Here is a 14,437-nt window from a genome sequence, read left to right on the forward strand (position 1 = left end):
TACTCAAAGAGACACTGTAGCAGTCCAAAACAATCCAACATGGTCTCTTATCCAAGACCACCTCTGATTTGTCGTGCACCAGATGATCAGTATGCCGACACAGATCCCCTCACAGCTTCGCATTTGTTGCAATTGAAGCGCAAAAACAAACAAAGTGGCAATTGATTCAATTATTCATGTGGCTCCTAATTCTCAATTGGTTTGTCTGATCAAATAAAGCGTAATAAAGTGTGTTGAAGTCTTTCACACAGGTCTTCTCTATCAATATCTTATTTCCTTTTTCTTTTACTCAGTGTGATACAAATGATGTCTCTGGATGAAAAGCAAATTAGTTAAAGGCTTGAAGTAATTATTACAAGGCTGAAATAATTGAGTAAGACGTCAAAAATGTCATTAACAAATGGCATTTAAGATGAGAAAATCAAAAGCTTGAAATGTGGGTCTCATTTAGGAAACAACAGCAGTCTTTATGTGTTATTGTACTGCCAAGTTTGTTCTACTCATTTGTGTATTTATTTAAGTTTTCTGTATTATGTCTCTGTTGCATTTCTATGCTCAAGACCCCAGAGAGACTCCAGGCACTCCCATGTGTTTCTAATGGGTATCCTTAAATAAAAAGATATTTCCATCAGCTTTACAGTATTCAGTAATGCTGTGAGAATACTGAGCAAATATGTATATGGTGTCCTGGGAAAATGCTGCCTTTTTCTTTTCCTGAAATAAACAACTTAATCCCCAAATTATCATCAGGCAGCAGTGAAAGCAAAATCCATCAAGCCACTGAATGAACGATGGGCCAAACACACACACGATTATGTGTGAACACGTGTGTGTGTGTGTGTGTGTGTGTGTGTGTCACACCTACATACACCTGCCCTCTCATCACTTACCCTCCTAGCTTCACTAGGATTTTACCCCCGACTGTGAACAATATAATTATCATTTGAATGTAATTGGAGCTCAATAAGTCCTACAGGCATTGTACTGTAACTTAGCCTGAAAGCACTGAAGGCAAAGTGGAGCAGAGAACCACCGAGGGGTATTACACAAAGACTGGGCTTCCTGTGAGGGGTGCTGGCAAGGGAAGAAGAAGAATAGGAAGTGGAGGTCGGATAAGAAACAGCAGACAAAAAGAGAAAAGATGGAAGATAAAGAATAAAAGATGAGAATAAAAGAGACCTTGAATGAGGATTGTTTAAATCTCTATTTGTGAATAGAGATGGAAAACATTGTTGTAATGACAAAAACAGACAGAGAAGAAAACCGACTCAGAGGTTTTCCTTTGACCTCGGACAGACGCTGACAGTGGGTGGTTGGCACTGTGCAGTTATCCCAGCCATGCGGCAAATAAATTCCACATGCCACTGAAACACCCACACCATCCTCAGTGGGCATTCCCTGCAGTGCAAAACTGTGGGCACCTCCCCATGTGGAACAACCCCAATCTCCACAATGCCTGATTGTTACTCCTGTGTTAGACACTGTAATATAAGTTACATGAGAAATATAATTGAAGGAGTCATGCTTCTAATTGAGTACTCACTCTGTGCCACTACTACAGAGATTGGTGATGATTCAGCAACAAGCTGTCGTGTCTGTTTGACTGTCGTAGTATGCAAATGTCCACTGGTTTCAGAGGAAATACGGCCTGATCAGACCATTAACTCTATAACACTCTGAGCAGGATATGAGCTACTAAAACAAACTGGGGAGGATCTCATTGAGCTGATGGTAAAGAAATAGATTAACATTTTCGGGAAATATGCTTACTCGTATCTTTTTGAGATGAGAAAATAGATTTTAGGGTTGGCTCATACGTTAAAACGTTCCAGCTGTAACACCAACAACGGGTGAAATTATAATGATGGAAGTGTGTGTGTCTGAATCAGATATCCTTCATTCCACAGCGGGGGCATTTGGGAGTGTGTTTGAACTGTCGTGGACTTCATTTAAACTTGACAGAAACAAAACAAAACATCTTGGTTAGTACCTATCACCAATGGCAAATATATATTCTTCCAGTTTCCAAACCGTTATCAATACCACTGTGTGTTTTAAATACAAAGCTACAGCTAGCAGCAAGTTAGCTGAGCTTGACTGATGGAAGAAGATTTCATAAGCTTCATTTTCTTCTTTTGCAAATGTAAACTAAAGCTAAATGTACTCAAACTCAAAGTGATAAAGAAGGAAAGCTAAATAATTCCCTGATTGTCCATTTAGTGAATTAGGAAACCACAAACATAAGAAGTTTTCTCTACCAAGTCATTAACATAAAATCACTTAAACCTCCCACGCTCTCACACTGTACATTATTTTCTTACACAATAGTTACAGATGGCTGCATGGCCTCAGCAATATGCCTGCAGATACAAATGTCTCTTTTATATATTTTCAAAATCATTCAGCTGTGATTATGATAGACAGAGTGCAAAAGAGTGTTGCGGTCCACTCGTTTGGTGCCATTATCTCAATCCTGCATACAAATTGAAACTACACTATATAGTCCAAAGCAATACGAACAGCATGTCTATATTTCTTGCCAATGGCATTAAAGCACAGTTCTGAATTCGATAACACATGCTAAGCAGCTGCTGAGTGTGGGCAAAAGTTAAAAGTGTAATGGATTTGCCTACTTTCCATAAAAGATGCCAAAAAAGTGATCAAGTCCTGTAACCTTCTGTTATCAGCGCGGAGTCCAATTAGCTGAGCGACACTGTGTCACGCTGATAAATTCTCTCTGCCACTGCCTGTACACATTTAGATAATGCATGTTGTGCGCTGTTTACTCCTTATCTTAATTTGTAACACTTTCAGGGTGTTTTCAAAATTGGGTGCTTTCACATCAGCGCCACAATTTGGAGATGTGATTCATCTTGAGCCATGCTGGAGGCGCAACTTTAGGCATGGTACAGTCGGCCAGTTCACAAATTTGGTCGAGGCTGAAATATTTCAACAACTATTGGATGGATTGCCTCTGTTTTGCACAGATATGTATGGTCGCCAGTGGATTAATCCTGCTGCCTTTAGAGATGCATTGACGTTGTCCCTACAAACCAAAGGTTTTCACTTATCCAATCAATCAAATGTTGATCTAATTGACACATTATGTGGTGCAAACATTCATGAATCCTCCATCGATGTTACCGTCACAGTGAATTGTCCTCACTTTGGTCAATAATCGGCAAAGCTAATGACATCCCAACCACCCTTGGCTGCGCTTTGTCTTTAGAATTGAATTGCAACCATTAGCAGGGCACAACACTTTATTAAGATATGGAAAATTGTGAACCTGCATAGCATCAGCGTGTTAGCGTATTAGCATTGTGAGCATGTCCCCATTGAGCTCAAAGCAGCTTTGTGCCTGAGTGCAGCCTCACTGAAATGCAAGCATGGCTGCAGATTGGAAAAAAATGAACACACCACAAAGGAGGTTGCAGATAAATCCAGATACAGAATACTGTAGGGTATAATGTAGGACAGTTTAAAGGATAGAAGAAAGTAGTCGGGACTTGTGAGCAGAGCCTCAGCCACCTGTCAATCAATGCCAGACAGGCTGTTATAAAGCCAGTCGTCTGCACTTGTCCAGCCGCTGGCATTAAATAAAGTCAGACGTTTCCTCTGGACAGCTCTCCCCCTCAAGGTTAGACAGCTTTTCGGTGAAGCTCTTTCTCATTCATTCCTTCTTATATTCTTCTTGTTCTCTGCTCCTCCCATATCCCCGCATCCCATCTCTCCAATGTGATGATTTAATACCAGCTGTCTGCTCTCGCTCTCTCGCCATCGACTCCTTCCTTTTATTCCTCCCATTCTCTCTCAGCCTGATGAAGTCAGAGTGCAGCTCTAGTATAAACAGCCACTGCAGGCCATCTATAGTGATCTCATTACCCGTGACTGCAGGGGGAACTGTCTTAACCAATTTCACGACTATCCTTCCTTAACCTCCCCCTCCCTCATCAGAGATACATCAGGGTCAAGTAAGCAATTAAGAGGGCGATTGTCTAAAGAGCATGGAAGAAACAGAAATGATGCAGCAAGCCTGGACAGTTTGCGATTAAGAACAACATAACCGCCCTCTAATTATTTTGCAGTGGCAAACCTCTCGAGTGTACCTTGTGTGATGGCAGCATTAACCCATATTATAATTATTGAGCTGACTGGAAGGGGTACTGAAATATGCACACTTGTTTGACAGTAAATTCTTAGACGATACATTTTGAATTGCCTGAAAACTGACTGTAAATGGACACAAGAAGATTTGTTGGAGGGCAATCGAAAACAAACAAAACAAAGAGAATAAAGATGCAGGCTTCGTTTCTTTTGAACGCTCACATATACAGTATCAATAATGTCTTCCAATCCATGCTTCCAACAAATGCAATGCCAAAAGGAAAACAGCCACAACCTCACTTCATATTCAAGCAGAAAAAAGTAATTCTCTGGGAAATATAAAATAAAAACTGTGCTCAGCCAAAGGTCATCATCACTCATCTGTACACAAACTGGGTGTGTGGCTAATTCACAGCCACTGAGTTATAAAGAACGACTTGTTTCCAAATTTGGCAACGGGAAGTTGTTTTGTCTTTTGATTTTTTGTTTCACCAAAATGCTTGGAGTTATTCAGCTCAGTGAATCTCAGCAAACCAGATTGTATTTGGAAAAAGAAAGCGACGGACAGCTTCTGGCTAACAAATAAAGCTGAACTGATCAGATGTTGGGGAAATGATCTGCATCCTGATTGAGTCGTATAAGAAATCTTTTGAGACAGCCAACAAGGGAGAAATACAGTCAGCGGTTGGCAGCTGTTGTTCTCACAGAAACTGACTATATCCACTGATGTTTCCAAATGCAGCCCCTTTGTCTCTCAGAGGTTTTTCAGCATCTTGGCTATGGAAACATCCCATTATCCAGCCTGTTGCAGTGAGCACCACTAAGTCCTCTTACCGGATGTTGTGGGACTTGCGTTTGATCTCATTCCAGCAGAGGTTCATCTCTCCCATTTGGTGCGGGCCGCCTCCCTTCAATCTCCTGCACTCCGTCCCCTCCTCCGGCCCCTCACCGTCCGCTGTGGACTGGCATGGCACACAGTGGCATCCTGGCCACGAGGGCCGCCCCGCAGCTGAAAAGAAGAAAGAGCAGGAGACAGTCAGGTGAGTATTACAGGCAAATGATTTTCTTCTCTTTTGATTAATAATTAATATTTTGATCTGATATATAAAGCCGATGAGGATAGAATGAGAACATTTCTGGCTTTGATGAATCCTCAACACACAATGGATGAGAAGGGAATAAAACGCAGACCGTCTATTATTTATTTTGCAATGGTCAAGCCAAAGATAAAATGGTGGCTTCTGTGATTTAACAGACCAGTCAAATCATATTTCATATTAAAGTATCAACTATTTTACATTTACTATATATCCACCAACACAGCCCCTTACGTCCCTCATGTTCTGAAAGCAATGAACAGAAACAACACTTAAAAAGGAAGATAATGTTGCCCCATTGCCTGCTGGGTGAATAAATAACCAGCTTGTTGATTATAAGGTTACAATATGAACCTTGAGGTGACATAGTGTGATGTTTTGTGTAAAGCTAGTTTCTGCTGCCAACAATAGGTCAAACAAATCTGAACATGTTGGTTAAAACGTAATGAAAGGTGCCATTTATCTGATTTATAGTTAGGGAAGAAAGAGTCAAATTGAGTAACTGTGTCCCGTGTGTAGAAGATTGAAAACCATGAGACAACAGCAGTTTCATCCCATTATTCCGTTCCATTGAACTCAAGGAAAAAAACACAGACAAAAAGCCTCTTTTCTCACATACTTTTAGAGTGAGGGGCACGGGAGGCTACATTTGAAGAGGTGCAATCCCCCTGATGGACAAACAAATCAAGGAGGCATACACAAACACACACACACAGACAAGCACACACATACATACACAAACACACACACAGACAAGCACACACATACTGTACATACACAAACAGCATAACGAGTGGCAGAAGAAGCTTTTACCTTTCACAGGTCACGATAAATCTTGTGTTTTGTCACAGGGCATCCAGAGGCTTTCTGTCTTTTCTGTTCATTTCACAACCTTTACCTCGACAACAACTGGGCCTCTCAACACACACCTCCAGCCTTATAACACACACACAATATAACAGGAGCTTGTATCATGTTGCTTTTTAAACTGGTCAATCTGATTCTTCCATGCTGAAGGACTCAACCTATAACCTGTACAGGAGCAACCATCCATCAACAGGCAGGGGTGTCAAACTCAAGGCCCGGGGGCCAAATCCGGCCCGCGACCTCATTTTATGTGGCCCGCAAGAGCTTGCAAAGAATATAATATTTGCTTTCAATGATTTGCCCTAGACTTCTGCTTTCAGATGTAGTTATTACACACACACACACACACACACACACACACACACACACACACACACACACACACACACACACACACACACACACACACACACACACACACACACACACACACACACACACACACACACACACACACACACACACACACACACACACACACACTAGACTCAATTGGGTATTAAGTCATCAAGACACAACCCCTTTATCATGTAATGTGATGTCTTGAAGAAAATACCTTGTGATTAGTATAACTAAATACATTTAGACTGTTTGCTGTGAAAAACTAAAATATTTTCAACACTTTTCTTCGTTTAAGTTTTAGAGACTTATTTGATGAATCAGGAAAATAATAAAAAGGAAAATCACTAAAGACAAGAATCAATTATAGCATCCCGTATGCTTATGATATGTCTAATAATGTGTTGTGTACCTTGGCTGTACAGTAAATACAAATATCTACCATTTGAGGGTGGATTATAATAAAAAACCAGCATACTCTGTTAAAAATAAAGATAATTATTAGCTGTTAGTGCCAAAAGAAGTTAAGAAAGCCCTTCCAAATGAAGATCTTCCAAAGGGTGGGACCATGAAAGGGTTAACTCACTCACTGCTTACCTTTAAGTGCTTCTCTACCGAGCTCAGGTGGTTTGTCTAAAACAAATTGAGCTCGAAATGAACCAGGAAAGCGTTTGTTGCAGTGTCAACGTTTGAGTGAACGAATCCCCTAGTGAGATAGAGGGAAAGACTTGCTCTCCTTTCCTTATCTGCATCCTCTCTCTTTTCACGCCTCCTCCTTGTCTGAACACATCCATTCTTCTCTCTACTTTTTTTAATTTGTTCTACAGACCACCTCACCTGAAATCACCACCATCTCTTCCTCACCTGTCTCCTTTTATCTCTCTGCTTCCTTCCCTCCCTTTTCTCCCTCAGACAGCCCATGTTAGTATGGGTTAGTCTTAATCAGCTCATCTCTCCTGCTCTCACAGTCTGAATCCCCTTCGCTGGTAATAAGAGCAAACTCTTCCACTTCCAGGACCTTACTTGAGCTGAAATAACCTGCTTCTAAACTTCTAAAAATAATATCCTAAACGCCTTCATATCTGTGTACACATTTGATTCACTTCACTGCCGTGTTAGTGAATAAAACATTGAAACAAGTTAGAAGAGGCTCGACATGACAGAGGGATGTTTAAGAGGAGAGTGGCAGCTTGATTGTTTGTTTGCTTTGGAAAGCTGCCTCTTTAAGATGTGAAATGGAGTTGAACAATGACAGCCATCAACCACATCACTGCCAACACCAAGAGGATACCCCGCGGGTGAAAGACAGCTCTGAGAGGTTTGTTTGTGGAAAAGGGAACCGAGTGACAGACAGCGCTGTCGGTGACATCAAATCGCTCCTCTTCCTCTTCAACTTTGCCTCAGATAGCAACGAGGGTTCGATATAAAGACAAACTCATTCACCATCGCACCTGGTGGAATGTATTTATAAACCTGTTTAAATATTGAAAAAAATAATCAGTTCACATTTCTTCACTGCAAGAAACATTCAAAGGCATTACAATAAGGAAATGATGTCCACAACAATCAGGTTATGCACACGTTTCAATTATCCCCGCTTTGTTGGCACACCTCTGCATCATGCACGTACCAGCCCGCAGAGCAACACTTCAGGTCGCTCTGTCTCCCGCTTTAAACTTCAAAACCATGAGTCAAGCTTCGAACATGCATTATTTACGGCCTTGATCAGATGTGGCATCGGCCAGTCAAGCGCATGTGCTGCATGTTTTTCAACGATGCAGAAAAACCAGCAGAGATTTCACTGACATGCCACAAAGTGACACAGACAATATTCGTCTTGCTTGCTGCTATGGCTACAGCTCTCACCTCTATGTGCTCACGACTACAGAAATCAAAGCTTGACACTTCTAAAAAAATGGACTAAAATTATACACACAGTGCACACAGAACATCTGTCTCTTTTTGACAACTCAAGGCAACCTGGAAGGACATTTCCCGGACAATATGTGAGTTTTAAATCAAAGTAGTTGAAGATTATAAAAGATAGCACACAACGCTTTGCTGGATTTAAAAGCAAAAGAGTAAAGGCAGTTTAACCGTGCAGATAAAGCACCAGAGGATCTAAGCCACTGTGCAACCACACCATGTCTACACATTGATATGAATCTGAAGGAATCAAGACTGCAGCTGAGATATCCCTGAGAAGCAGAGAGATAGTCGGGATCTACTCTCATTACTGGAGCTCTGCAGATGAATGCAGTTCTCTCTCCATGTGCAGTGCCTACCTTAAAAGTGCAGTCTTGGTGTGGCGTTTCGATTCCAGTCTCAGCCTCACACTGTTAAACCTGTCACTATAGGGTAACTGAGAGTTGACATTATTTACTCTGTCTGGTGATTGGCTTGGTAGAGAATCCAGAGAAAAGTCGGGCATTCAGGGATATAAGGAACAAACAGGGAGGGGATAGAGGGAGGGAGGGGGTTTCGAGGAGAGATGGGTGACCTAATAAGCAGAAACTTGTCTCTTGGTCAAAGACTTCTCTGTCCTTGTACATTCCTGTCCACACCTACACGGCCCCCACTCGTGAAGAACAACAGGAAGAAAAGGCCATCTGCCTGACGTCCTTCGACCCACACACACTCTCGCACAAAAAAAGAAAACTGCACTAATGTCCGTGCGAATGGTCTTGATTCATAGAGAAACACACATACAAATAAATGATTATGTTCCTACAGCACATGCTCGCATTGCTGCAGTACAGTATGTTACCACAGTGTACACATTTATAATGAGGACAAGGGTCAAAGCCACGGCAGCACAACGTTTGTTTATCACTTTCTTCTAGCAACAACATTAAGTCAAGCTTTGTAATTTAACCAATTCATCAGCAAATACCTGCAAATCTAATCACCCTTAGCTGTACAGAGAATGCACTGCAAATAAGAAAATGATAGCCTGCGTGAACATTAACATTACTGCTAAATATCAACATGTTAGCGTTGCCATTGTTCATAGCATGAAGATGCAAACACATACAAATCTTGAGATTCAGCAGGATCTGTGCAACAGAAATATGCTTTTCTTTCATATTCCTTTTATAACTTTTGAACCCCTCAAATGTATCCGTGGAGCCCTTTGGAGGTGTCTGGAGCCCCGAGATGTTAAGCACTGATCTAGATTAAAGCTATAAGAAATAGGAGAAAGGCTAGTAAAAACCTTACCAGTATTCATGACTACAGCGGTCATATTCAATTATTTATTCCACTTCTTCTTTGAAAAGAAAAGTGCTCAAGAAAAACAATAGAGAAGATAAAGAGTAAGAAAACTCATTTGGGATGAGTCAACGGCTTTATAAGGTTTCTAGGGACATTTCCTTCTCAAAGTAAATATTGAGAACAAATGAAATATAAATCAGCCCTGACAGATGGAGTTATTGTACTGAAATGGAACCAATTTAAAACTGTAATTGCGAACACATCCTTCTGTCAGTGGGTTTAAGCCAACAACGATTTGTAATGCTCTTCCACCCACAATTACAAACACTTAACAGAAGTGATAAAGCCATTATGCAGCGTCCAAAAGAACTGGCTGGTGCTGATAGGCACGCCCAGAACTTAGCGCCTCGGATTCACTTTGAATGTGGCGAGCCCTGATTTAACTTCAACAATTAGATCCCAAGCTAACAATGACTCTGGGTATCAGTGTCCAGGAGGCCTTGTGGTAAATAGAGTCCTTGCAAGTGTACTCGTGCATTTCTGTGAGTGAGCGCGCATTGTGTGTGTGTGGAGGCATGTCGCTGTGTGTCCCGGCGTTTGGCTTCATGCCTGATGGGGGTTAGTGGAGGTTGGACTGTTGCCTCCCTGCTGCTCTGTCCCACTGTCCCACAGCCCCTCAACAGCCACCAGTTAGAAGGGGAAAAGGGAACACACACAAACACACACACACACACACACACACACACACACACACACACACACACACACACACACACACACACACACACACACACACACACACACACACACACACACACCCTCCAGCTCTTGGTCCCCTCTCTGCTGTTGATGCAGGATGAGCGCGCTGAGCATCCCCTCACAGCTGCAACCGTCACACACTGCTGGAGGGACTGGAGCAGCTCCAATGATACAGCACACACACATGTTCACAGAGGAACACTTCAATAGCGTCTATTAAACAGAATGCATGCACAGAGACACACTCTTACTGAAAGAAAAACTCCATCAGCCATACCCTCCACAACCCTGCTGGGCATAGGCAGCTGTCAAACTGTTTCTGTTCCCCCTATTAAACATGGCTGCTCTCTTCCCAAGCTCAACTCCTTTTGTCTGCAGACATGTGGCGAGGTGATTTGTGATTGGAAGCACCCGACAGAACAGCAGGAGAAAGGAAAGTCTTTCACTTCCGCACCTCCTCACCGTACTCCCATCAAGACAGCATACTGTAATGGTCGCAGTTTTTTATTTTTTCGTACTCCATCTACATTTTTCATTACCCTTCCTACTTTATTTTCTTTTCAATGACAGAGACACATTCCCCCAAGGAACAACCGTGGCATCAAGACATTTGTTTTATATTTAATTTTTGGCTTTGAAACGAGAGCTCGGCGGTAAAATAAGAGCTCAGCTGTCATTAATATTATTATTGCTGGAGGAGGAAGTGGGGAAGTGCAATGTGAACACTTTAAAGGATGCTCATTGTGTACACTTTAAAGGATGCTCATTGTGTTGATTCTAGCATCAGGTGAGTAATGGTTATGGTTTTTGTTCAACTGCATGGTGAATGAAGTGCTTCCAGAGCAGCAGTGAAGCATCAACTGACAAAAATATTATTATAACATAGTTTGAGTTTTGGTTGTTTTTAGTGCAGCAATCCGACTTTAAGGCCCCACACTCGGAGAGACGCTGGTGGTCTTCCTCACTTTCAACTCATAAAATGTTGGTTTCCCCTTTTATTTTCCTTAAGAAACATTAATTTAGTCAAAACTATATCGGTGACTGTTTATTTTGTATGAGCTTAAGTTATACCCTGACAGAAATGTTGAAACCTTTGTCCAAGACTTTTCTTATGGCTGCACTATGCACCACCAAATATCAAACATTCTAGGTATCTTGTGCATCATAATGCATTCAAACCCTATTTCAAAAAAGAAGAACTATACTAAAATACTTCCACTACTTGAGACTTTGTGGTTTACCAGATGTACAAAGATTAGATTTGCATCAAATAATTTGTCCAAAGACGTTGATATTGATTTGGTTTAGTACGTTACATGGATTTCTTTGCCAGAAAACTCAAATCTAGCTTTGGGAACTTTGATATTTGTATCATTGTTATAAACTTTGAGTTTGATTGAAGTAAGACTGGCCCACCAGCGAGTCAATAAACTTGAGGTTAGAACTAGGGTTATATATATATATAACCCTAGTTCTAACCTCAAGTTTATATATATATATATATATATATATTATGTTTCTGTGGCTTTCGCAGGATTGTAATAAGTCTGTCCAATCATTTCGCCCGGATTAAAGCAGAATATTACATATTGCATGCGTTTCATATACAAATATTAAACAGAATAGCTTAAACTTTTTGCTGTTAGCATTTTTGTGTAACAGCACACAACAACATATTTTCTGATGCAACAGCTCCTCTTTTTAGTGATGATTTTCACATCCATCCAAGCCTTTGAACTCTTTCTAATGCCAGTATTCCAACATTTGTAAAAAAGGAACATGACTTTAACAGGTTAAATAATGGAAAAGATATTTGAATATGTTTGTGTGAGCATGTGGTATGCAAATATCCACCTTGAGATTCATCTGTTAAATTATGTTAATCACTAATGAACCGAGCATAACAAGGTTAAAATAAGAGAACAGTTTCAGTCTTGAATCTATTTTCAGGCAACTGATGATGTTATTATTTTAATTATTAAATTATTTATTTAATCCTGTATCAAAAAAACTACAAAAACATCTTCTTTGCGAGAATAAAATGTTCCTAAAAAAAGCTGATACCAATCACAAGACCACACTGTAGGCTCATTACTTAAGCAGAAGCAGTCAAAAGTGATTTGATTTAGAGATTGGTTTTCTAAAGTTCGAACATCCTATGCAATCTAAAGTGCGCAAACGAAAAAATGCTTGAGATGAAAAAAGGCAGAGAAACGGCTTTCAGACAGGGAAGCTAAACGTAATCAAGAAATCCAATTATTCTGTGGTGTAGGAGCCATGGAAAATACAAAGTGATGCATTTTAATACAAATTACGTTTGTAGTAGTTTACATTTTATTGTACGGGTAATGGTTTGTATTATTATAAGATATTATTGTTTGATTGCATTTGTATTGGTCACCTGGATATGGGGGCGGCACTCATAGGAATTATAATCACCTGTTCACCTGTGTGAGGTGTGTGTGTGTGTGTGTGTGTGTGTGTGTGTGTGTGTGTGTGTGTGTGTGTGTGTGTGTGTGTGTGTGTGTGTGTGTGTGTGTGTGTGTGTGTGTGTGTGTGTGTGTGTGTGTGTGTGTGTGTGTGCGTGCGTGCGTGCGTGTGTGTGTGTGTGTGTGTCTGTGTGTGTGCGTGCGCGTGTGTGTGTGTGGAAAAGAGGGTGACAGGGTCGCTGGTTTCTTTGTTGAATGCAAACTTTATGATTGCTTTGATTATTAACACAATTCCCATGTCCACGTTGTGCTAAGTTGGTCATCACATTTTTCATTAAATTACATTATTTTTCACCGCATTTTTTATCTCAGCAAGTCATTTTTTTATAGTGTACAGTATCAGACCATTGCGACCAGACCCCGCCTCTTATCGACTTTCTTTGTTTCCTGAAGTCGCTACATGTGGGTTTAAATGATGATACAATTGGTGATATACACCTCTATATATTAATATTTATAATATATCTTATTTGGAGGCGCATTTAATAACACTCAAATACACCTCAAAGAAATACTCAACAAGTAAAAACATTAAAATATAACGAAGTACACAACATGTCAGTATGATGTTCCTTCATAGTGCAAGCCTTGTCACAGACAGAGTTTAGTATGGTATGTTTTGTTTAAGATGAACGCAGTCATTTCAGTCTTAAGTGGTGTAGGATAAACAGTACAGTATGTGACAATACAACTGGCCGAGAGCCGGAGCAGTACGCCACTGAAGAGGATTTAAACATATCAGTCTGTATCTTAAACAGATTACTTAGTCAGTCCTTTATAATTATATCAAAAGGCATTTTAGGGATTAGCCAAGACATAAAAGTGTTCCTCTCAAAGGGGTTCATATTGTGGCAACAGCTGCATTGTTGGTGAAAAAAGAATTAAAAACTCTTGGAAGTCAATAAATAAAGGCAGTCCCTTGTGTTTCAAAAGCCATTTACTGACAAATGCATCTGCTGTGTTTAGACTTAATTACGGAAAAATGAACAGAAAGAACTGAACATACCGCCTTACAATTACTGGGTAAGCAACGCTGATTAAAAGTCAACCTTGTCATTGCTTCCTAACGTGCAGTGATGTGTGGAGAGGGAACGCCTGGTTCAGAAAAGAGGTAATTTAGCAAACCCCAGTTGAAATCCCTGCTAATTAAGATGAGTTTTCTTCTACTGCAAAGATGAAACACTCAAAAAGACTTTTTTCTTTCTTATAGTTCAAATCCAGCTCACGACATAACAGGATCTCTTTTTCCTGAAAGTTTTTTTTGGTTCATCTTATTATTTCTGACTTTTATAACAACCTTATTTTCTGCACATATTTAAGTGTAATCTATTTGCTGAAGACTTCATGATTCATTGACTAATAACAAAAGATACAGTAACAGCCCGGCCACACAGAGCATCCTTCGATTCATCCACCCTCCCTCGTAAAATGCCACAAGTAATTTGGTTTAGTGATGGCAAAGCAGCCAACAACAACATAAAAATAATGCAAATTAGGAGCCAGGATTTTGTTATAGCCTTGTGTAGTATTTAGGATTAACAGTGCAAGTATAAAACAGTTGGCATT

At 40.5% G+C, this 14,437-nt stretch overlaps 1 protein-coding gene across 2 annotated transcripts in view; it reads right to left on the minus strand.

Annotated features, from left to right (window-relative positions):
• The window catches only part of drp2 (dystrophin related protein 2), a 61,947-nt gene extending 53,135 nt beyond the window's left edge, over positions 1 to 8,812 (minus strand). For both annotated transcript variants that reach the window (XM_079669600.1, XM_079669601.1), the window contains exons 1-2: positions 8,696 to 8,812; positions 4,942 to 5,116 (exon numbers count right to left, since the gene is read on the minus strand). In XM_079669600.1, coding sequence (XP_079525726.1) covers positions 4,942 to 4,997 — 56 coding nt within the window. In that variant the 5' untranslated portion in view covers positions 4,998 to 5,116; positions 8,696 to 8,812. The remainder of the gene's footprint in view (positions 1 to 4,941; positions 5,117 to 8,695) is intronic.
• Between the last annotated feature and the right edge of the window lie 5,625 nt (positions 8,813 to 14,437).

This window comes from Notothenia rossii (genome assembly GCF_949606895.1).
Source record: "Notothenia rossii genome assembly, chromosome: 3".
In the NCBI taxonomy this organism is placed as follows: Eukaryota; Metazoa; Chordata; class Actinopteri; order Perciformes; family Nototheniidae; genus Notothenia; species Notothenia rossii.